This window comes from Manacus candei, unplaced genomic scaffold (genome assembly GCF_025592945.1).
Source record: "Manacus candei isolate 608988 ecotype Guabito, Panama unplaced genomic scaffold, ASM2559294v1 h1tg000018l, whole genome shotgun sequence".
NCBI lineage: Eukaryota > Metazoa > Chordata > Aves > Passeriformes > Pipridae > Manacus > Manacus candei.
Window position 1 is genome coordinate 513006 of NW_026138066.1, and position 25924 is coordinate 538929.

Sequence of the window (25924 nt, forward strand, 5' to 3'; positions counted from 1 at the left end):
GTGACTTCTGGACAGATCAACACTGCAGGTCAGCATAATCAGAGGAACAATACTATGCCATTAAACAGGACTAGTACAAAACAGAATATATCAATGACTGCACAGTATTTGAATATAGTAATGGAAGAAAACAAGAAAAGCACTTTAGGGTGTGGCTGCCCTAAAGCATGCCGTGTATTAGTGCATTCATTTCAAATACACTATATAATAGTGACCTTTTTAAATAAGTTTTTCTGCCTATTGTTCTTGTAACCACAGATTTCACCACAAATACGGAATTCAAGAATGAACTAAAGCAGAACAGAAGACAACACAAATACTATTTACAACCTTCTTACAGAAAAAGGAACACCAAAGAGAACATATGAACACATTATATGACTACATATAGTTATTAATTGACTTTCTGTAATGCTGTGATTTACAAAGCTGTTTCGTAACAGAGATGTTAGTTAAAACACACCCTAGGATCTGTCTTTGTCAGATAAATATTCCAGGATGTTATCAAAAAACAGAGTATGGATATTTCATACCAAGAGAATATAATTCAGAAAACGTGCAGAAGCTTACGAAGGACATCACTGCAGCCTTTCCAACTAGAATCATAATTTATATGCATAAAGATTCATTTCTCTTTCACAATTCATTAAGTCCATCCCACATTCCATTCTTAACACGGGAATACATCCTGGATAAATATTCATTCCTGATATTGTCTTGTTGATGTGTCTGTATGATTAATGAACCAATAAAAAAATCAGGAATGCTTCTGTTTAACAATGTCCTGAAACTATCTTGATACAACAGAAATCTGTGACAAGAATAAAATGCTTTCCAAAAAAATTTACCTTAAATTTAAGTGTCTGCATTAGAAAGCAGAAAAAATAAAATGGCTTATGAAAGATGGAAATAAGCAGTCACAAAAGCTGTTAGTAGACACACTTCTTCAACTTTATTTTAAAATATTCAGGTGTTTCTAATGTCTTTGCTTAGGGGAGGGGGGGCTGGAAACCAACAAGAAGAAATCAGTGCCTGCCCCTCCTCTTCCCCTGACAAGGACTGCAATGTCTCCCCTCACTCTCCTCTTCTCCAGGTTGAATAGACCAAGTGGCCTCAGCCGCTCCTCATACGGCTTCCCCTCAAGGCCCTTCACCATCTTCACTGACCTCCTTTGGACACTCTCTAAGAGCTTAATATCTTTCTTACATTGCAATGCCCAAAACTGCACACAATATTCAAGGTGAGGCCGCCCCAGTGCAGAACAGAACGGGACAATCCCCTCCCTCGATCAGCTGGCGATGCTTTGCCTGGTGCCCCCCAGGACACAGTTGGCCATCCTGGCTGCCAGGGCACTGCTGACTCAGATTCAACTTGCTGTTGACCAGGACCCCAAGGTCCCTTTCCATGGTACTGCTTTCCAGCATCTCATTCCCCAGTCTGTATGTACATCCAGGGTTGCCCCATCCCAGGTGTAGAATCCAGCACTTCCCCTTGTTGAATTTCATATGGTGATTGCCCAGTCCTCTAATTTGTCGAGGTCTCTCTGCAGGGCCTCCCTGCCTTTGAGGGAGTCAATAGCTCCTCCCAGTTTTGTATTGCCTCCAAACCTGCTTAGTAACCATTGCAGTCTGGCATCCAAGTCATTTATGAAGATGATGAAGAGCACTGGGAACAAGATGGAGCCCTGTGGAACCCCACTAGTGACAGGTTGCCAGTCTGATGTCACCCCCATTCACTACTACCCTCTGTGCTCGACCCATGAGACAATTGCTCCCCCACATGATGTGTTCCCCCAGCTGTGTGCCGGACATTTTAAGAAGAGTAGAAAAGTTTTCACTACTATGACTTCGAGTAATTTTTATTTTCTTAAAAAGTCTAACCTATCACTTCACATCGACATTTATTTTGAACATGTCTTAGGCTATTGTCACCATACGCTGAAATTAAGCAGACAATAACACTTCTGAGAAGAACCAGACTGCCACTGCTTACCATGCTATGTCACACAGCAACTTGGTCTTCTCTGGTTCACCCTACATTCTGATGATACTACACAGCTATATGATACTATCATAACTACTGCAATGTAGTTTGTAAGCCTTCCATACATCTAAGACTTCTTATATGATACATCATAATAGCTAGGGGCATCACACAGCCTTCTCCCCCATCTGCTGTTACACTTCCAGGGGACTGAAAAAGCCTTTTTGTCTTTTTTCGTGTTAAAGGCTGCACTTGATAGCTACATTTTAAAATGGCTGTTTATGTCAAAACTTAAACATACCTAATTTGGGGGAACAGGAGTAATTCATGCTTCTGTGAAAATGCTTTTAAGATGAAAGGTTTTTGTTAAACCCATGTCACTGTCATTTTGTCTTCACATGAAAACTAAATATCCAAAACTACAAAAAGACTAAAAAGACAGTATTCTGAAATGAAACTTGAATTCTGCAGCATAGTTGTGGGATCTCACAGTTAAAACCAAATTACAGTTATGCAGCAACTTACATGACCACATACTACATTATATTCATAATGCCAACTTGATATTCCTTTTTCACATCTGATGAAGCGCTTGGCATACATAATTTTAACTTGAAAACAATGGTAGATTCATGTTTAGTACAATACTGTACATATTGTACATACTGTATTGTACATACTGTGCAAACTGTATAATTCCTGTAGCTAAACATACCTGTTGAGGAAAGAGACAGAAAGAGTTTGGAATAATACCCAGTAATATTTCTCTAAAGCTCTACAGTGCAAATGAAGAAATAGAAAGTTAAAACTTCAGTTCCGAAATCTAGGGCACATGAAAGCCCAGAATAAAGTACGTCAGAAATTCTTCATATCCACAAATCTCAACAGGACAGAGAATACTAGGAGTCCTAGAGAAACCCTAGGCATTCCTGCACGTAAGCTGGAGAATTTTGCAAGGACCCCATTTTAAAAGGGACCACAGCTCTGCACTGACAAGTTTTGCTGGCATTGCTGCATTGGTAGGGGACAACAAAAGAGCTAGGGGGCAAAATTAAAAAGTCTCAAACACAGCTGACAGTCTTCTGTGAAGATTTTAACACTGTCAAGTCATCCACCAGTAAAACTGTATCAACCAACCCACCAGTGAGGTGCAACAACACCTAGCAAGAGAGGTATGGATTTAGCAACTCCTAAATAGAATAAATTATAGGTTAGATAAAAGCCTTTTTTGTGATACTGTATGTTTATTAGGATTTCTTGACATTACGTCTGTCAGAGAGGCAGGCGGGGGTATATGTGCACACAACAAATTTTTCCCTTACACACAAAAATATTCCTCCATTAATTAATAGGTGTAAAAAGGCCTCCCCTCTGAAAGGAAAAACAAGGAAAAAAGAATGAAAATCAGTTTACAATTTCCATTGAGATGTTTAAATCTTCCATAAGTTCAAGAATTACATACGTCCTATAAGCATATTGAAATTATCATCCATCTTGTGTTAATCTTTTTTTAATGTATTTTAACAGTCTCGCATCCATTTGCAGGCACATCAACTCAAACATTAACCAAACCCACCATTTTCAGTAACAACTGCTTTTATCCACATGTAGCTCAGTAAGAGAAACAAGTCTTTGAATCACACAGGTATTGTTCTATTTCTCTCTCCCTGTAGAAAGAACACAGTTCCACTGGGTTTTTTTCCACTGCTATTGGGATCTCGTAATAACATTTTATGCCAAAAAAAGGTTTTGCAATAAAAAGCATGAGGGGCTTTTGGAGATTAAATATTGACAGAATTATGCAATTTACTGTCTATTTGATAAATGAGAAGATTCAATTAAGAAAAAGAGTTTTTCATAATGATTAAGCAATATATTCCATTTTCATATGATAATCATGACAAAGCTAGAACACACATCTTTAGGTATGATTATTACCTCAGAGTTAGCCTGCTCTGCCTGCAAGTGCTTGCACTCATCTTTCAGTTTTTCAGATTCTCTTTCACATTCCAGAGTCATTCTATCCATCAGCGTCTGAACTTGTACCAGCTCCTTTTTCAGAACTGCCACATCTTCCACACCAGGCCTTTGTAGCTGAAAAGTTGAATAGCAGTGAGCAACATAATGTTGGCAGACATGCTTCCAGTGTCAATCTAATTTCTAAAAATCTATCAAATCATCAATTTACAGACAAGATGACATACACAGTATTACAGCTAGGCTGAGGAAAAAAAAAAAGAAAAAAAAAGAGATAAGAAACCCCTCCCAGAACAAAACCACAGAGAAGTACTTATCACTCCCAAAGGAAACAGGACTTAAGAGCTGGTTTTCCGTTTTTGCCTGCTAAACTTTGAACTTTTTGATTGATTTCAACCAAATCTGACAAATAGAAAAATGTCCCAAAGATTAAATTTCTGTAATTTTTATGTATGTAGATGGTTAGATACAGGATACTGCCTCATCTTTCAGAACTGTTTCAGAAAATCACAAGAACAGAAAACAAAAAGGCAGCCGAAGGAAATGTCTTGAAGATACCATCAGATATGCCTCATACCAAACCCACAGGTAAAATCTATTGGTAATCACATCTAAAGCACCATAACATCCCTCAACATGAAGCGCTATGGAGGGAAAGGAGACAGAAGGCAACTATGAGCACTGAAGAAAGCAGAGAAAAGGAGTGCTGGTATCTCTAGAAGAGAAAAGGTACAGGAAAAGGATAAGAATGCAGAAGGAAAAGGGAAGACAAGAAACAACTGAACAGAGAGGAATGGAGAGGTCCAGCATCTGGGAACGGCCAAGAAGTCCTTCAGGGTACTCAGTTACAGGAAAGAAGGGTATAAACAAGTCCTACTGTTCCCCAGAGTCTAAGCAGTAGCTTAGTGGGTGAAACTAGGAACTTCCTTTCACTACTTGTTTAGAAGTGGCCCAACTTGCTGAGTCACTGGGATTGCTCCCTGGAGCCATGGCTGTATATAAAAGTCAACAGGAGCCAAAATCCTACAATACACACACATCGGTACTATCAGCCAAGCACAAGAGGGACAAGATTAACATAGGCATGATGATGACAGCTGCCAGTCTTTCAGCCACCATGTCACAAAACACCTCTCTGAGCACTTCTTACAAATGCAACTGTCCAAGGACAGCCAAAGCATAACCTCATGGAAAAAGGGTGATCTAAAGATTTGGAAGTCAGCAATAGTGTGCTCCAAGTACAGGTCTGCACAGCACACCTATATGTGTAATACCCTGCAAAAATGCTAAACAGTAGAGCATCACGGTCTTAAGTTGTGCCAGGGGAGGTTTCGGTTGGATATTAGGAAGAAATATTTTACAGAGAGAGTAATCAGACACTGGAATGGGCTGCCCAGGGAGGTGGTGGATTCACCATCCCTGGAGGTTTTTAAGATGAGACTGGGTGTGCTACTTAGTGCCATGGTCTAGTAACCATAGTGGTGTTGGATCAAGGGTTGGACTTGATGATCTCAGAGGTCTTTTCCAACCCATTTGATTCTATGATTCCATGATTCTATGACTGGACAAGCAGACTACAATATAATGAAGGGTAAATTCTAAAATATGACAGAAAAAACATAGTTTCTTACTAGAAAAACACTGAAAATGTAGATCAGTGAAACAGATCAGAAACAATGGTGTTTCGAACTTTTTCAGACCACAAGCAGACACATCCTAGTACAACAGAGTTTGACTGCTTTAAAACTGTGTTTACAAGCATTTAAGTATACCCCTCCCTTGACTTGAAAATAAAAAAAAATTAATATGATGTGAATACCAGCTCTGTCTTTAAGTCTTCCACTGTACTTCTCTCTTTCTGAAGTTCTTGTCTCAGGTTTGTCACTTTCTGTTCTGCACCTTCCCGAAGGCTGATTTCTTCATCATACTTTGATTTAAGATCTAGTAAGAAGGAAGTTGAATAAAATCCCTTGCACAAGTTTCACAAGTAAAGAAAAGAATCAGATCTCATATTAATGTACTTACCCACAATTTCAGTGGCCAGTTGTGCCGCCTTTTGCTCAAATAAGTCTTTCATTTGCTTAATGTTAAAATTTTCTACTTGGATCTCTTCTAGTTGCCGTTCTAATGATTCTATTTCCATAAAAAGAACAGTATTATTTTCTAGAAGAGCTAGGACAATACAGTTCCTCATGCCCATGACTAACCACAACAGGTAAATACATAATCCAAAATCCCTTAACATCCAATCAATTTAGCAAAGTGAACAACTTTACTGAAGTTAAATATCTACAAGCATGATGCTGGAACCTGTCACTAGTTGAGTGCTCTGCAGGATTAAGTACATATTGGTTTTCACTGGTCACAAGCAGCCCTTCAGATCACTGCAACATGCTGCTGAATTCCAAGCCCTGAATTGTGATTAAAAGTTTTAATCAATATCAGTCAAATAGTTTATGTACACATAGGGAAAACGTTATTCTATGAGTACCCCGTGGAGAAAAACGTAGAGCAAAAATTAGTGGTCTGCAAAATAAAAACAAATTTAATTGTTTTCTTTGATAGCAATGAGTAAGAAAAACACTAAACAAAACCACTCCTGACAAATGCTATGGTTTAAATATCTGATTGCTTGAATATATAGTGATTAAAAAGCTTTTCAAAATTACTCATGAGTACTGCTGTCAGAGTCAGAAGAACTCATGCCTTGCTTTTAGAAATTTCAAACCCTGAGTCTCTGGAACATTTCCCCAGACTACTGCTTAAGATAGACAGCTCTTGATAGCTCTTACAATGAACTTTTTTATTGCTGGTAATTGTACCATTACAGCTTTCTAGCTCTTTAATGTACCAAAAGTGCTATTATACCTAAGCTACAACAAAAGAAATTCCAAAACAGTGCAGAAGTTAATATAATAAAATGTTAGCCACCTGTGGATGTAGCTGTTGTCAATCCATCAGACTTAGAATCCTTAAGAAAACAGAATAAATGCACCATTAGACAGTAAGAACAAAAACTACTACTTCCAAAGTTCATCCAGTTTTTGGAAAAGACATGGAAAGCACTTCTGTGCTCAAATACTGCACAGTATAAAAATACCTGATTTTAAACAATTATATCTAGAAGACTGGAAAAGACTTTTCATTTCATATATCACTACACTATTAAGGTTTCCACTTGCAAAATTCCAGTAACAATCCCCTCCCCCTCCCTTTCCTCATTATAGAAATCTGCCCTAAAAATAGAGGTTACAGATATCTTTAAGTACATTCTGAGAAGGCATTCAGTCAGAAAGCAATTTCTGAGCTTTGTAACTATCCAGTATCTAAATAGCTCATAGTAATAAAAGAAGCGAGAGCTTCCTTTAGGGCACAACAGACCACAATTTGTCTTGCCTTGTTTATTGAGCTCATCTGGATACCTATAAAATCCCACTGCTGTTTTCCAAAAGTTCTTACAAGAAAGACTTCACTGCCCTTTCTCATAAACGACAAAACACCACATTCAATTTATTTTATTTAATAATCTAAGTTCTCAATAAGCCTAACAGAAGGAGAAGTCTGAACTGAATTTGTAGTGAGTAGCATGGAGGAATCATTACCTATTCTGACTTTGTTCTTCACATTTATAAATACAGTTACATTGTGGAGAGATAACTAGCTTTGTTTTACCAAGAACATGTCAATATTTAAATTACAGAACTAACTAAATCAGGCCACGTGCCTTACAAAAATGGTATTAATCTTCAATGTCAATGCTGATGATAAACCTGCTTCAAGTATTTTAAAGCAATTACTTGCTGCCGCTGCCCCTGCAATTTCTCTAGTTCTTTCTTCAGCTCTTCTGAATACCACCTCTCCTCCTGGGGGGGAATATAACAACAAAAAAAACAAAAAAAAGAAGATGGGAAGAGAGAACTATAAATTTGGTTGCTTAGGACAGTGGAACACTTTTCAATTTGAAACAAAGAACCAAGTGCAAGTAAAATACATTTCCAACCTTCAGCGAAGCTTGCAAGTCTTGGACTTCTTGTCGGAGCAGTGATACTTCATCTCTGAATAAATATATCCACAGAGTGGAGAAAATGAATACAAAGTGGTTATATTTTGTCAATTACATACAGGTTATAATGTTTGTTAAGTAACTGGACTGATAGCCATGTACCACCTAAATATAACTTACATAATTATGAATAGGTATTTTTAGATTTTTTTGAAACTTGGAACAAACCAGATTAATATCACTTTGCATATCACTTGAAAAATGCTAAACATATTAACTGGATAAAGATACAAAAAAGATCTCACGAAAACAGAATGTAAATCTAAATCAGTGCATCAGTTCAGCCACATGAGTTCAGAGTAACAAAGCTGTGCATTGGAACATTTAACTGTTTTGCATGCCTCTTTACAAAAAGGACAGATTTATTCTCCTTTACTTCCCATATCATGTAAAGAAATATTGGTAAGTGACAGTGTGCTATCTTACCCCTTCTAAAATATGCAGTTATGTAATTTTTCATCCACATGGCAATTTGGTATGCCCAGCAGACACATTTATTTAATGGTCTGAATATTTAAAGCCCAAGAAATTTAAATTCTCATATTTCATACTCAAGCCTCCAGTCAAGATCCATGGCTACAACTGTTACTAATTGATTCACACAGTACCCTTCAAAATCACAAGTCTCCTTACAGAATTGCACAACGATACATACAAGGATAATGTTGCATTACTGAGATACAGCCACTCCAAATCCAGAATACAAGTGCCATTAATATAATGGAAAAATACTCTTTCCTATTTTTTGCACAGTGGCAACACACAGAATATGTTGGTGCCAGTGCCAACAAATTCTCTCAGTTTTATATCACAGAATTTTATTGCTGCTGTGTTGCATTACCCCTCCTCCACAGATGTTCTTTTGAGTTATCTCATACTTAGGAGGAAAAAAACACCAAAAGCAAGCTATTTCTTAGCTAAACTGGTAACAAATATATTCAATCCACATTAGCCTATTAACAGCAAGTCAGGATCATCAAATAGCAAGTGAAATGCATGCATTTGAACCAGTAGAGCAACAACTCCAAGGCAGACCAATTTTAACAAAAAACACAGGAGATTGGGAGATTTATTTTTTCCAGAAGAAAATTTTGTTATGTACACATTATTCTGCCAGTGTGATACATTCACTAGAGGTTTACGAATACAACTTTACTGACGCAGGTGTAGCTGTAATCCAAAACCCATACACTGGTTGTGGGTGGAGAAGAGGGAGCAGCTTTCTCACCAGTACGAGTAAGTGAATCAGATAATATTCATATCTAAGATTATAAATAGCGTCTCAGGCAGGTGAAACAGTTAACTATATCGAAATCTTTGAATATATACCAGAACTGCAATATGAAAGCATTTCAGATGTTCTGGTCTTTGTAGTAGATTAAAGGGTTTGAGTCGTATAAAACTAGTTTGTAGTAGAGGGGAAGTAGGAGGGGAGGAGAAGGGAAAGAAAGAATTTGTAATATGAGGACTCTTACAGAAGTTGCCTTGATATCCCCCACAAGATTTTGCTTGACAGTTTTAAGATGAAACCTAAATTCAGTTTAACTGACCAGTGGAAAATAAATGGGTGATAATTAGTGTCAGGGATCACTATAGATACTGTAACTTTGCTTTTCTTCCTGTCATCCAAATCCTCACCAAACCTTCTTTTCTGCTGGGGGTGTTAAAATCCCTTCCTCCTCTCAGCACATCTGAGCCTTCCATCCAGCAAATCCTTACTACCTTTTCCTTATGCTCCACTCTGTTCCCCACTAGTGCCTCTGTCCTAGGATTGAGTACTGATGGCCTTCCTGAATTGCACTGGGGGGAGTTACATGATTTACTTTCAGCACTTAATCATGGTAGTTTATTGGGGAGTGGGAGGAAGAGGACACTATGTAATTCATACTAACTTACTTTCCCTATTGACTAAATAGGGAATTTCACTCCCAGTCTTGGTCCTACGAATTACACGGAAGCTTCACTCATTGAGAGCTAATGGAGTGGCTCCCTGCTGCAGGTTGCAATATTTAATATGGACTTCCAAGTCTTGGAAAAACATGTTTATGTTAAATGAGAGTTTTCTCAAGAAAGCATGCAACTGAGAAGCAATAAAGACTGCCACACTAATAGGAAAATATAGCTCATGTGTTACACAATGGCTCTCACCAGATTCCCTTCACTCTATTAAAACTCCCTGACCTTGTCCACTTTTCCAATTATGTGAGAGTAAACAAAACCACTTGTCCTTAAACTGTCAAGAGCCAGGAAAAAAATATATAAATTTCACCAGCCAACATCTGGTTGACATTGGAAACTTGCAAGCATAAAAACAAAAAGTACATATTTCATAAACTATATAAACAATATAGTTATGACCAATAATTCCCCCATGTGAATGTTATTATCCTACTAAACTATCACCTCAGGTCTAAGTTGTATTACTCCAAAAAGGTTGAAACTGGACAAAGAAGAAATATTCATTCTTGAATAAATGTGCACATCAGAAACCCAGTATGATTCCACTAGTACCCCACCACTTGATCCTATATAAAGGTCTAATTCTGATTTCTTTTGTTGCAGCAGCTGACAGAGAAGGCAGCTACCCACAAGGAAGGAGCCATCCACGCATGAAGACAAGACTTCTGCTCATGCTGGTTCCTACTGGCTTACCAGCTCTGCACAATACTGGGGAGATATGGATCTGCATCTGGATAAACAACTGAAATATGTCACCTTCTACATTCTATTATCACCACAGAAACACCCTCTCTTGAGTTAGTTACAGAAATACAGGTATTTCTTACAATGTAATTATCATTTTGGGTCACATTTCTGCTAGTGACGAAATATTTGAACTGTCTACTTCCCAGCATCAGCAGAAGCCACAGGGTTGTGTGATGTGTACCTCTGTCCTGCCCACTCTGACCTCCTATGTAAAAACTGAGAAAGAGTCTGAGGGAGTGTCACAAAACAGCACCATGGACTGTTATTTACAACAGTGCAAAACAAACAGTGAACAGAAAAAGAACTAGCAGGAAGCAAAAGGAAACTTATGTAAATTTTACCCCCAAGAGAAACCTTCCTAAACCAACGGTTTCACGTTATCAGTTCCTGCTACATACCACTGCTCTCAAAAATAAAACCACCTGATATGTTTCCTAGGGATATATTTAACAATACAGTTTTGACCAAACAATTAAATAAAATAAATTAGAGAAGATTTCTAAAGAACAGCATGGAGTTTCTGAAACACAGAAGGCAGATTAGAGGCACAGACAGAAACTTCTCAGATTTGCAAATAACTAGGTAATAAGGGAAACTATTTAGGCAAATACTGATGTTGTAATTACCCAGTAAGTACCCTACCTACCCAGGGACAAAATTGAGTTTCTTCTCTATCTTTAGGGTTGTCCTCCCTCACCCTCAAATGATGATATTTTAGCTCTATGTCAGAAGTTAGAAGGAACCTTTAGTTTTTCTGCCACACTTGTAAAAATCATTCTGGTCTGTAATATTGCATTGTCAGCTGCATCAGAAACAAGTGACTTAATTAATATCTTGAACATGTCTATCTGATTTTCATTTATTTTCAGATCCATATCAGACAATGTAAGTTTCAAGATGCTTTTTAATTCTAGTTGGAAAAATAGGGCATGAACATTTAAATAGTTGACTACACAAGTAAGTGTTCAAATAAATACAGCCATCAGTGTAATTAGAAGCAGCTCAACACTGATACAAAAGCACATGCACAAATGAGTACTGTTTCACCTTTCCGGTGACAGATGACTTTCCCCTCCATGAGTTGAATCAATGCCAGAATTATGAACTGCTTCATAGTGTTTGAACAGCTCCTCAGCTGATCCATGAGACTTCATACAAAGAGGACAAATAAAGCCCTATTATAAAAAGGAAAAGAAAAACAAACAAAAAAAATGTGAGATGCAATTTTCTTTTCCATCTTACTTTTACACAAAACTGTAAATTTTGTTTGCACATCTAAAAAGTAGCAAATGCAATTTTAAGGATTCATACTAATTCTTTCATGCTCTGATAACAGTTTTGGCAATTAAAAGTTAGAAAATGGCTACAAAAGTCATATCTCATTATTCAGTGAGGTTTTTTTCCCCGACAGCATTACATACTTGCAATAAAACTTTCTTTAGAAGTCATTTCAGAAGGACTACTCTGCAATTTCTTCTCCCCCAACAAAACAGTTTTCCATACAACTTTTCATAAAATCACGTTCTTCTTCCAAAGAGAAGGTAGCATTTGGAGTTTGGTCTTTAAAAGGGAGATATAAAAACCCACTCTAAAGCACTGTTATTCATACACATATTGCCACCATATTGAAACTACTGATTTTAATATGGGCCAGAAGACAGAACCACATTTTACCTTGCATGGAATTAATTAGTAAATCCAATTCAGATAAATACCACCTCAAGAAAATCAGATTTCTACAACCTTAAGAATCAGAAATCATCCATTTTCTTTCCAGTATATATATATCCTGCAAGCTTACCAGAGTGGAAATTTAGCAGATCGATGCCCTTGTTCTACCCATTAGCCCACAGACAAATGAAAAGAGTAAGTGTTATGTACCTCTTTATGTATTTCTAAACATTTTTGGAGCATCCAAGCTGCCACTTATCAGAAGTACCATCCACCTCATTTTTTACAACTTATTACATCTGGTGTTGACTGCTGGACTTTGTCCTGGTTCCTTTCTCATTTGGTTATCAGGCCAACTCCGACCCAAATTCCCATTTACACTTCAGCCCATACACAACATGGTAGCAACACTAAGACCTTTCAGAGTGAGAGTAAAAAATTGAGTCTCACATTAAAGGCTTCCTGTAATTCCAAGCTGTGCAAAGAGAACCTCGTGTAAGTGAGGTCGCTGTTTCTTCAATGGTTTTTAAGCCCCTCTGTTTCTTTAATTCACTTCAGATACACATTTCTACATTTATGTGTTATCCTTAAGTCCATTATGCCACTACAAATGGTAGCACACTCCAATGCTAAACTAAGGCTCTCCATTATCCAAAACAAGAGTGGTATTATCACACTTCACTTAATCTAGGCTCCCATACGATTTATGAAGGACACACGAAGAGTTCTGACACTCCTTTTCTGCTCTTAACTTAGCATTTGGATGTTAATAGACAAGACACAAAACTTTAAATATTAGCACAAAGTAAACATACTGAATGTGTATGTTGACAACCAAAATAGCACTCATTTTTTAACTTGACATTCATAGTGTTTTGTTTCACTAGCCACCAAGAATTCAACAATCAAACTTACATGGATTTAACCTGGGAAAACTATCATGTTCAGCCAGTCAAACATGACTGGAGCTCTGAACAGGGCCTTTATAACTTCTATTATTTATTTAGTGTTTCAGAAATTAATTACTAAATACAGTTGCTTATCAAGTTCACCACATATCATATTGAAGACTGATAGACCAAACAAAACAAATACGCCTTCCTAAGCAGATGACAGGCATTTAGCCTTAACCATTTTGCAGAGTTGATCAGCACAGTTTCACTGCAGATTAAACCAAGTTAACTCAGATATAGATACACATGCCAAAATGGCTACAGAAAACTTGTTTAGCTACTAGGCACCCGGTAATGTTTATCTGATAGAATTAGCATACGATGCCAGTGACAGTCACTCTGAGTGAAAGAACCAGAGCAGTTTCCTGGTATACAACAATGGCAAGGAATGATAGGAGGGGTCACAAAATAAGAACATGGGTTTTTTTCCTAGTATGTCAGTCAGAAAGCAATCAGTCTCATAAAATGACAGTGCAAGAGTATCCTTTTGGGATGAAATGCTACCAAGCAGTTCTCAGAATTGTGTTTAGTTTCCCAGCGATGCGAAGGTCTGCTGCTTACAGAGAAAAGCAAATATTCCTCATAGCATCAGTAAGTGTATCCAGAAAGAATGAATGCAGAAAATCACTCTGGCCTCTGTTTCCTTTTGCCCTTCATTGCTTTTCATTTAAACCGCAAAATCTGTTTCTCTGCTTGGATTTTTTTTTTTGTGGTTTTATTGTGGTTGGGGTTTATTCTGTGGAAAGAGGAGGCCTGGAGAAGAGGAAAGAATAGATTACCAGTGCAATTAGCCCATGGGGACAGCAATCGTTCATCTCAATTATTAGGCAAAGCCAGCCAAGATTTTTCAGGCAAGCAGGCAGATCTGAAGGCAAGGTCCACAAGGACGAGGGGCCAGAGGCAAAGCAGAACTCTGGGAACGTGTGTAGTTGGGAGCTTGCAGGGTGGATGGGAGCTCTCGGGAGGCAGGCATTGCTCTCATCGGCAGAGCAGGGAAGAATGAGCAAAACCTCCTCCTCTTGATGCTAGAAACTGCCTTCCTCTCACACAGGCAGGGATAAAGAGAGCATCAGCCACCAGTCCCTGCCTCTCCACCAGCACAGCCATGATCACGGCTGGCCTCAGCTGTTGCAGTCAGCACTGGGTTACAGCTCTCACACGCAGCCTTAATCTAATGCTGCTTTTTATAGAGGTCTAACATACAAGCTTTAACAGAGTAAGGTGTCACCCTTCTGCAACAGGGCATCCTCGCCACAGAAAATGTCATCCTTTCTGTACAGAGGTGGAGTGGGCAGGAACACAGGTTCCTACAGCTCAAGGCACCACTGTTCACACATCAGAGCCTTAAACTGCATGAACCCAGAACTCAGCTGCATCTCATAGGCCTATAACAATCAATGTCAACTCTGATGTTAGCAGCAATAATTCAGTTCTCTTTAGAGTAAGAAAATCAGAATCATCAGGATCTTCCTAGGCACCAGGCAGTAACAGGCAGAAGTGTAAAGATTTCTTGGGCCTGCAACTATCAGTGCCAGGTGACAATCTTGTTTGGAAAATTGGATTGGTGGGTCACTTATTTTCTCTCTTAAAAAAAAATTAAATACAGCCATAAAAGTATCTCTCAGTATCATCTTGAGATGAACTTTGCAAACATGTGCAAAAGCATATTTTACTATTCTAAAGACAAGTGTGTGAGAAGGAAGAGGGGAAGAAACCTGACAGTCTGAGATGCTTAAATTTTGTGAACATTTCTGTCAGTTTGCAGCAATTTATATCAAGTGCAATATATTCCTACTTTGGGACCATGCCTGTCCTGGATAAAGAGGAGATTCTGTACCTACAACCTTGAGATGTAATACTGGTCATCACAGCCTGGGGGGAAGGAGCTGAGGCATCCTTTCCAATAAGACTGCACGTGGATCCCTTACAGACTCCTTTACAGAAGAAGCAAGTATGAGAGCAATGTATCTTGTATTTTGGTAGGTTTCCTTTTAACATGCACTTAGGAATTAATTTGCATAAAGCACAGTCACAGAGAAGTGAAAGGCACTTCATATTCTTCATTTACTAAAGGCAAAGATATCACTTACAGCCCCTTCAGTGCTGCACTGTAACTCATAACTCCCTAACTGATTCTTCTAGTTGGGCTTTATCTTTCACTTTATACAGGGAGAAAAGAGCCTAAAAGAAGTTAAATGATGATTACTTGGGTTTTATTTTTAGAAAGAGATCATCTTTTTACGAGGAAATGACAATTTATTGAATTCAAAGATTTTTACAGATGCCTGTCAGTTAACAGAAAAAAAAATAAAACCACATGCACTAGTTTTTATCAGGAAAGAGTTCTTGAGATCACCACAGAATTTCTGAAGCAATACCAAGCAAGAATAGTAAAAAGAAAAGGCATTCAACCCAAAACCCCATATACGTGCACAAACAAGCAACTAGGAGTCAGCACACAATTTAATGCTCTAATAGCTCCTGGCCCAGAGGTCAAGGCATTCCAACGAGAGTGAGTGAGATGCTAAACTTCAAATTGCAATTCTGCAATCCCAAGGAAATGTTTCTCTTTCAGGTGGATGCCTATGAGCCATGCCCAGTATCAAGTGTCACCACAGCACCATACTGTTCATAGTGGGACAGGCCTTCCTCAGTGCAAAGACTCCAAAGCACACGTGGAATAGAACAAAAATTGCTATATAGAGGTTTTGTAGGAAATTATCTTGCCTCAGCTTGAGTTATAAGGCAAAATTTCACCAAAGACCTCAGACTCCATGGAAGCACCAGAAGCTTTTTTACCTGTCTTTCTCAAGATAAGACTTACAAATAAGCCCAAAGAAGAAAAAAGCTACTTTTCCCCTCTACTAGTTAAGATTTACTTTCAGGCTTGATAAAGTTAAGCTTCTCAGTGGTCTATTTCCTTAAAGGCATACGAGGTAAATGACTTCTTTCCAGTAATGTTAACATTCCTATGAATCATTAAGACAGCATTCTTCGGGAAGTCTGCCAGGATGCTAAAAGCAACGTCGGAAAGAAACTCTTGCTACAAAAACTAGCAGGTTTGGGTTTGGGTTTTTTTGGTGGGTTGGGTTTTTTGGGATTTGGTGGTGGTGGTTTTTTTAATTGTACCAACATACCTTTCAGGACTATTAACTGTTGGGAGAACATTGGCCTACCACATTGAAACATATTGCCCAGCAGCAGCAGCATAAATCCACAGGCAGACAAGTACATTACCAGAACGACTGCAGACTACCCTAGAGATCTCCTAATCCTCACACTATTTTAAAACTGATTCAGAAATAGTTTATGTAACAGAAAAGTAATGGATAGGATTGAATGGATTCTGGATTTTTGTCTTTTCCTTATATTACTCTGTAGGACTACTGGTGGTAGGATCAGCTGTGTAAAGAAGTACTTTCTAAAGTTTCAGTCTTTTCAGATTATTATCTTACTTTTAATGATTTTTTCAACAGGCTGAAGGCTCCTAATTGAGATTTTAAAAAAAATAACTATTTACACGTAGATGTCTACTCCCCAATCACTACCAATGCAGAGCTATTCAACACAGTTAATGGAGCAAGCAACTAGTGACCTGACTTAACAAATATGTACACCATAGGTAGGGTCAGTATAACAGCTACCAGGGCTCCATCATCGGTAACTGGAGCCTGAGATACCTACATACAGATGCATTAAATCTGTCTTCATCTGCCAACTGCTCCTTTTTTTCCCCAGAGCTTTAATAAAATGGTCTTTGTAAAGCTAATATGAAATCTTGTCTTAAGTAATTAATGAATGAAAGCACAGTTTACTCAAAGTTCCTTTTTCACAAATTAAAACTGGAGTTATCTGGCAGAAAGATGACACCTCTTGAAGGACAGTCCCATGGGCAAAACAGTTTTTACAGGATGGAATTCAGATGAGCTCATGTCATTGGAATCCAAGAAATAAGGTACCCTACCTAACTTTTAAAGTCACAGCCACAGCAACTCAGTTTCCTCAGTATTTTCTTGCAATATCTGATGACAGTGTAGTCAACTCTATTTTAATACTGCATAGAATTGAACAAGTGGTCCCATCTAGGCTTCTATGATTGCTGCTGATCTACAGCTGTGTGTGGTAGAGAGCCTTATAGCAAAAACAGCGCACACAGAGTTTGATTTACTAATGCAAACAGAGCTTCTGTAACATCTTGAATTTTTAATCTAGCAATTATGTCATAAGTCAAGCTTAAAGAACCATGGAACTCCACTGTTTTCCACTGAGAAGTCAATTTTATTTCACAAACGTTCTTCTTGGAAAATATTTAAGTACTGTGGTGAACAACAAAAAAAACCCCAACCCATGCCCCCAAAAAAACAAACCCCACACCACAGAATTTCAGTATAATTGATACTTTTACCATATGGAAAAGATTCATGATTATTCTACCATATACATGCTATAGGAACAGCTTAGCCCAAACCAGTATGCACTTTAGCACATTTGGCATTCACATGACCAGGCTTTAAATTTAAATAGATTTGAGTATCTAAGTTTCATCATTGACCTTCCAGAAATACCAGGTCAGCACTCAAGGTTACAGCCTGTTTCCAGTGAGCTGCATGAACAAAAAGCCAATAGCAGTGATTCAAGCCCAGAGCTATAACACCTTCCAGCCGTGACCTGTGTTTGCCCATCTCTCAGATTCCAGACTTACATTAGCAACTCTCTTGCAACTGTATTGGTACAATAAGCTGTATGTTGTGAATAAAGTCCAGCATGTTTAAAAATCTGAAAGTAAGCTCACCATTCATGTTTTTTTCCATTGCAGGTGAACCTCCACAATCTTCCCCAATACCAGATACGCATATTCAGCAACATTTAAATAGTAAGTCTGAGCTAAAACTCAGGTATTCTTCAGTTACACAGTGATTTAAAGACTGAAAGATTTTACATGACAGAAGGTTAGAAACTCTATATACTTAGGGCCAGAAGGCAAAAACATATTGATATTGCAGAGCTGAAAGATGCATCAAGTAGTTTCTAGATTTTATTTCCCAAATATATATCAAAGCAATTAACTGAATCTTCAGGAAGTTCTCAGAGGCAGATTAAACTGTCTGCCTAGACAGTAAGGGCAAGACCACATTTCACAATTTGTTTCAGAATGCTTACATATTGATTAAAAGAAAATTATGAGATATTTTAAGTTAAAGAATAAATAAATTAAGTCACTCCCCAGATCATTCCCCTTACATATTGTTAAAAGGACAATTGACATTTTTTCACTGTCTTTCACCAGAAAAAGCACTTTCTTCTGTGTTTATGCAAACAGTAAGATGACAGTGGCTTCCTCAGATAACATCTTTATTTAATCACTAGCAAAGTAGGTAAAAATGTCCTGCAGTCCATTTCAATTTTACAAGTAAGTATTCACATTTCTGGACAAAGAGAACAGTGGTATATTGCTAGTTTATTTTATACCAGACTGCAGAACTGATGTCTTCCTGGAAAAACAGCTGGAATCCTCCTGAGAAGAACAGAATCCACATAATTTCTAGTTCAGTTCTCTTCTGGTTCTATTGCTATTCATGAGTAAATCTAAAATTCTGTCACCTAAAGACTACAATTTTGTCATGAATTAGAAATTCTAATCCAGTGGATTCTCTATTTCTTAAAGAAAAGTCACATCATGCAGCAAAGTTATATCAAATCAGTATTTCTAATTCTTCATTCTCTTAATATTATTCAGATGTTGCAGAAAGTTAATGTACTAATGTAGCTCAATCAATGATTTTTGTTCCTGTGCAAAGCAGACAAGTAGTGCTGAGGTGAAAACAGCCAGCACAATCTAATTTGAGAAGCAACTGAAAGAGAATAAAACATCAGCAGTAAAGCACTGACATGATGTTCTGTGCAAATACAGTCTGCAACATTCCAAGGGCATGCATAAAAACAGAAGATTCAATCAACTGCATCTACAATAAGACACAAGTAGGGAAAAAACACCATAAAGAATGAGGTTTTTTTAAAGACAGACATAAAAACCCCACATTTTTGCATAACCAGTATACCAATTTACACTATTGGCAATTCTGTTGTGAAAAGCCTATTCAGAAAACATCTTGCTTGTATTAGTCAAGAAATACATACTTACTAAACTTCCGGAAAGTTATGAAGACTACCCAAAAGAACTGCTTAAAAATTGCCCTAGATTTAGCTCAATGGTAGATAAGAAAACAGATATTAATAGCCTCTATATTCTAAACACTGCAGGGGTACCATACAGTGGTTGTTTTGGACGCCTCAGATAAAAACAGGACAGGAAGTCTCAAACTATGCCTCTATAACTGACTCACTGTTTAGATGTCCTGAACATCCAACGGAGACTGTCAGGAAATGCTGGGCATGGTTTAGAAATGTATCATTCCTTTGGGAAAAAGAAAACAAAACAGAAGCCACTACACAGCTTTTGTTATTGACACCACTGTATACTTGAAAGCTGGGGAACAATGTTGGGGGACTTGGTGATATGTGTGACTTCTATAAAGCATTTGTTTGGTTGAGTTGGCTATACATGGACAGACACTTGCCAACATTTTGATGGTTGTTCCTGCAGCTGAATAAGCCTTTATCTTCTAAAGTAAGGGTTCATCAATGCCTGAGGGGCAAGGGAAAGTAATACTCTGACATTTTCAGCAGTTATCATATGTTTCAATCCCTAGTTTGAAAAATGAGGGCTGCACAGAGAGCTGTTTAAGAAGATGACTATAAATCAGACTGGTGAGTGGCAAGAAACCATTCCTACAACAGGACACTGCAGGTGTGAAAAACAAGACCAACTCTAGATTTTGGATTTTTGTGGTGGCTCAAACCACTAGAAAATCTCACTGCATGGAGGACAAAGAGGAAGAACAAGAAGAAGAGAGGAGCAAATGATCTGACTTACTAAAATTTTCATCAGCAGGGAGGGTGTATCAGTGTTAGCAAAGAAACTATAGGCAAAAATTAAAGCAAAGTAGCAATGCTTTTGTTAACCAAGTAACAATTCTTCAGGTCCCTCAAAGTGTAACAAACACTGGCCTTGCAACATATCCTATCTCCTTGCTTTAAGGAGAATGCACCGGCAAAAAAAATGAACTCGCAAGCTTCTTCAGCGCTGTTTCCAATAAAATACCTTTGGACTTTTCCCAGTAGTATTCACAAGCAATAAAGCTAAACACCAGTTTAGGTAAGCCAAACCCAGCAACGTTTCATGTCTGCTACACAAGATGACACTGACAACATTATATCATTGTTATAATGCTGTCCCAGGAACAACAAATATTGAATGAAGGGTGACAACCTGGCTGTGTTGCTGTTTCAATGTGTTCGCTACAAATGCAAACTATTATTTTCCATCAACAAACAATCAGCTTCTCAGTAGTCAAGTATTTGAAAGTTTTCATACTAGCATTGACGATAGCAATTAACAGAATTCTCCACTTTTTCAATGCTTCTGGGCATGCTGATATAATAAAAGATCAAACTAGGAAAAAAAAAATAATATATATTTGTTGTCTTTGTTTCTCACCCCTTACAGATATTTACTGAACCGCTGTACAAAGAAACACAACTTTAACAACAGGAAACAGCAACAGCCAGAAACAACTGAATTTGTATTTCATGAGCTACGCTCAATACACAAGTTTTATCAAGTTAAAAAAATGTAATCAGTTGTTGATAAGTGAAAAGTACTGACTAATGGTGGAAAAAGAAAAACTCAAGGTGGGCAAGAACCCTGCAGTCATCTCCATAAAATTATGCAAAGCCCAACCAGCTTAAATAAAACAGTAACTTCTTAAGGTAATCAAACCATCTCTGATGGCTCCACAATCTACTGACACCATTGCATCAGAATGCCACAGCTTATTCAAGTACAGCACCTTATATTGTGACCAGATGATAAAGAAAGTAAAAAGCTGACTTGACCACAACAGAACACTACAGATGGTCTCTGCTTCAACAAGATGCAGTGAGGAGCCAGTCAAAAGCCATACTCCAGTTGTCCTGGCTCTGAGGAGGTCCCACACCACTTCAGGAGAGCAACACAGGCCAGTTTTAGCACAGATCCTCCTCACTTTAACAGGTGACCTTTCACCCTTAAAATGACATCTCAAGTTAACACTAGAATAATCGATGTATTGATGGCTTTCATCGTCTATCAGAATAACATCTCACAATTTGAAGTTTTCCTTTCAAAACTATAATGCAAATATACATCAAGTATAGGGAAGGGGAAAAGTACTACTTAGCAAATGTATACAACAACAAACACAATAAAATCATGTCACACACACAATCTAGAATAAACACTTCGATTTCAAAACTCAAAAAAAGTAACATTGGCAGAAAGAATGCAAAACTTCATCTCCACACAAACCCATTTAGTGCACAGCAAGCTGCCTGCCCCCAGAAGTCAAATCTACTCACTGAAGGTTCACAGCAGAAAAATATCAGATAGCTTTGTGCAGCTGGAGGCTGTTAACTTAAAGAATTTAAATTCTTCCAGTTGTGCAGTGTAAAACCACACACTTTGTTTTAATTGTGTGGTTTTACACTCCACAACTGGAAGAATTTAGAAATGCACTACAATTTATGTCTATTAACTGAAACAACCTTTGCCTTTTCTTGGGGGCATAAAAATTCCAATAAGATTATGTATTAAAAATTTAGTTTTATAATTATTTTTATAATGTTGCTGCAATATAAACATGTTCAAGAAGAGAAGCTTCTGAGATTTCATGTTTCTGTCCTCTGTTCTTTTACCCAATGTACCTATCTTGCAGTAGAAATCTGCTTTAAAAAGTTAACTAGTAAGAGCTCAAAACATTTCTTTTCACAAAGGATGTGCAAGATCCAACACCATGTTTATCACGATACTGAGTCTTATGTGAAATAAATCAAACAAGGAAACAATCTTATTTACAAGGAAATCAAGCAAAAGCTGTTAGAAAAAAAGCATATATCAGTGACTGCAAGTCTTCCAATACTGCAAATGTCTCATGTGACAGAAAACTGCAAACCAGAAAGCTAGACAAAGATTAATTCTTCTGCTGAATGTATACTTTGGAATCATGCATAAGAGATCAAATTATGTTTAAGCAAGAAATCAAAAGAAACAATTTAAAAAGCTAACACCCAAGCCACAAGAAAAGATGTAGATTCATTTAAAGCAGCCCATTACCAAAGGTATTGAAACAAAATAAACAAGACCCACACTAATATTTGGGAGGTCACGAAGCTCCTGTCTTCCTTCTGTCTCAGTGTGCTCACTCTTGTAATGTTCAGACAGATCAGTGGGAGTTACACACACTTTCATACATAGTGGACAGATGAAGCCCTGTGAAATGTATATTTGTTTTTAAGAAACTAATAAAGACAAAAAAAAAAAAGCAGATCTGGAATCAGAAGTTCAAATTCTTATGCTGAAAGTTCTCTACAATCAAAAGCAAAGTCTGTTTTCCTTTCAGAAAGATAGCTTTTGTAAACATATAATACTACAGAGAAAGCAAGAAGGAACAGTTATTAAGGACAAAATAATAAACAAATCTAAAACATGCCTTAAAAGCTAGCACCATGCTAGCTATGTGCTTTCTTGACACTCGTTACCCCCTTCATGTGACAGACAAATAAGCTGTGTAACAATTTGTAAAAGGAGCATTACTAGGAACATCCATCATGAGGTTTCCCATAAGGGTGTTCAGATGTTTTACAGAGAGAGGTAACAGTGGTGTGGTGAGGTTGCAGAAATACCTCTATAAATTAATAAGCAAGTTTGCAACAGCAGCAGGTGAGGCTGAGGCAAACCTGTCTAGTTAACGCAGCCACATTACACCAAGAAAAGCATAATCTCACTGGTAGACTCACTGCAAGCATGGAGTATTTAGCAGATAGAGTTGCACTGGGACCTAAGCTACAAAGGTAGGACAGACTCAAATATTTCCTCCTTAGGCACATTGCACAGTGAAGAAAAGACGTATCTAGACTTGATTACGAGTCTGTGTGTGACCTGAAGTGCTGACATGGCCACAGATCGGACTTAAACAAATTTTCACCTCTTCTTGAACAGTTTGAGCAGTTTGAATTCAGATCTCCCCACTTCTTTTGTTTCATTCCACAATTCTCAAAAATCAGGATTTATCTCAACCAGGTTTGAGGAGGTAGAAAACATATGAAGCTGCACAGATCTAATGTTTATTCTTCATTTGAATCTTGAAGCAATACAAATTTAGAAAATCTAGCCAAGAAATTGGAGTGAAAACAAGTTAATAGATATCTGACTACATAATGTTGGAGAATCAAGTGGGAACATAATGATAAAACAAAGAGCGAACATTCTGCAGAGACCAACTATGGTGCTACTGAAGAGAAGCTCCAAGAGAGACACCACCTCAAGTCAGTTGTGCAGGAAAAGAAAGACCCACAGAAAGATTCGAGTTGCATGCTGTAATGCAAGAATCTGAGGAGAATAAAAACCCATCACTAAGTGCAGAGCTCAGTTTGAAACAGACTTTGAACTTCTTTGCTAAGGATAACACCCAAATTGTAACTAATGCAACAAATGGTGGGATTATTGACAACCAAAAGATACTTTTTCCTGTTATACATGCATAACAACCAAGAGTGACAAAGCAGTTTTTGGTCTGACCCAATTTTGTTTCAGTAGCAAGAAAAGCCAATGGGGCAATAGTGCAGGCACAACACCACTTTGAAATCTCATCTGATGTTAAGAAAATACTGCTGCACTAGTATTGAGGTACCTTGTGACACCCACAAGCTGTACAGTCAGCAATCTTGCAGTCATGTTAACAGAATTGTACAGTTTTAGCCAAACTTTGGAAAGAAGCAACTATCTCATTGCACATTTTCATGCCTTAATTAACTACAAAAGTATAAAGATTTTAGTCTGCACTTTAGGAATATTTATTTGCTTCAGGGATGGCTAAATATGCATACAAAACAGATCTAGACTAAAAAATGTGTGACATGTACAACATGCAGCAAAATATTAAGGGATGTCTGATTACACTGACTGCAATAAGGCTTCAAGAAATAAGAAATAAGCAGATGCATAGATGGAAGGAGATCAGGATTTTAAACAGCCCGGTGAAAGTTACTCTTATCTCTTATTATAGCCCAAACAGGAGTATTTGAATTGTCACACACTTTATTCAGCGTAAGAAAGGGTACTTCGCTGCCTTTAATGCTGTAATAGGTGTACTTAACCTTGCACTGTAGTTGCATGCTAAGCTCAAAACATTTTCATGTCATCAGGCTACATTAGCACAAACTAGCTTCAACAGCCAGTGAAGTCAGTTTGCATTTTTCAGAGTTAATATTTGACAACACCATAAATCTAAAGACATTATAATGTGGGATTGAAGTAAGAATAACAACTTATTCTGCTGATTAAGTATGGCATACAGCATATAAAAAACTGATAGGATTTACACGTGGTAGATTCAACATCAACACCAAACAAAACCCAAAGTATTTGATATTTCACAAGAAGGACAAGGTTTCCAGTATACATTACAGCTTAGCAGAAGCAAGGTGAAAATGGAGTTAAGCCTCGTTTTTTTCAGCTCTCATAAAAGTTTTACTAACAAGGAGTCTTAAGCTTACATCTCATTGTTTTTAATTTCAATAATTCATCTCTAGAACTACAGGAAGGATTGCTTGCGACAAATTGATAAGCCTAATTAATAGTTACATATAAATATAGCCTAGCCTTCCTTTTTTTATTTAAATAAGAAACAATTTTTAGAAGATGACACTTGCAAGTATTTATTTAGTACAGCTGTTATTTAGGAAGGGCATCAAAGGTTACTCATAACAGGTTCATGCAGCAGAGAACCAGCAACCAAGGTTTAAAACGCCAGCCCCACGTATGGTGCACGGTACCTCAGAGGAGCCTTCATTGTTCACATCCACAGCATTTCCAGGTGTGGCAGATGAATCCGAATCTGAGCTCTGAGACCCACCTCTGCCTGGAGTCTGAAATAGATGGGAAAGAGAAAAATGAGTGTCTACATTTCAATATTTTATAAATATTTAATAACGCGTAGTATCAATCCTATAAAAAGGCCTCTCTTCTGCTTGCTGGAATACAGAAGTATTTTCCCTTCACAACAGTAATGAAGCAAACAAGCTAACAAGCAATTATACAATTTTCAGCACAACACTTCAACAAAAGCTTTTACCCAAGACTCTCCACACACAAAAGGACAAGCAGACACCATAAGCAAAGGTCAGGATTTTAAACCCTTTCCTCTCATGAATGCTCAACGCAAAACAAAAAAATCTGGCTAAACTCTGCCCTTCTATCACTCTTGCTCATGTTAAATTAGGTCTCTACATCCTATAGGAAAACACTAGAAATTACAATCTAAAAAGTTTTGGAAGTATTAAACCAGTATCACACTACTTTCTGATAACTTGTCTACAACCTGAACAAGCCTTTAAGTATTTGAAAGACAGAAAACTTAAGTGTGAGGACCCTGCTGATTCAACAAGCATACAAGCAGGTACACTGCCTTATTTC

General features: G+C 37.6%; 1 protein-coding gene across 6 annotated transcripts in view; it reads right to left on the bottom strand.

Moving 5' to 3' along the window:
- Positions 1 to 25924, bottom strand: part of EEA1 (early endosome antigen 1) — a 173210-nt gene that overhangs the window by 36551 nt on the left and 110735 nt on the right. For 4 of the 6 annotated variants that reach the window (XM_051784830.1, XM_051784828.1, XM_051784829.1 and 1 more), the window contains 9 exons: positions 25285 to 25377; positions 22598 to 22720; positions 11777 to 11904; positions 7961 to 8015; positions 7758 to 7823; positions 6892 to 6931; positions 5986 to 6093; positions 5780 to 5901; positions 3922 to 4077 (listed from right to left, as the gene is read on the bottom strand). In XM_051784830.1, the coding sequence (XP_051640790.1) occupies positions 3922 to 4077; positions 5780 to 5901; positions 5986 to 6093; positions 6892 to 6931; positions 7758 to 7823; positions 7961 to 8015; positions 11777 to 11904; positions 22598 to 22720; positions 25285 to 25377 (891 nt within the window). Of the gene's footprint in view, positions 1 to 3921; positions 4078 to 5779; positions 5902 to 5985; positions 6094 to 6891; positions 6932 to 7684; positions 7824 to 7960; positions 8016 to 11776; positions 11905 to 22597; positions 22721 to 25284; positions 25378 to 25924 lie in introns of those variants that run through there. The other 2 variants (XM_051784832.1, XM_051784833.1) reach the window with 2 other exon arrangements.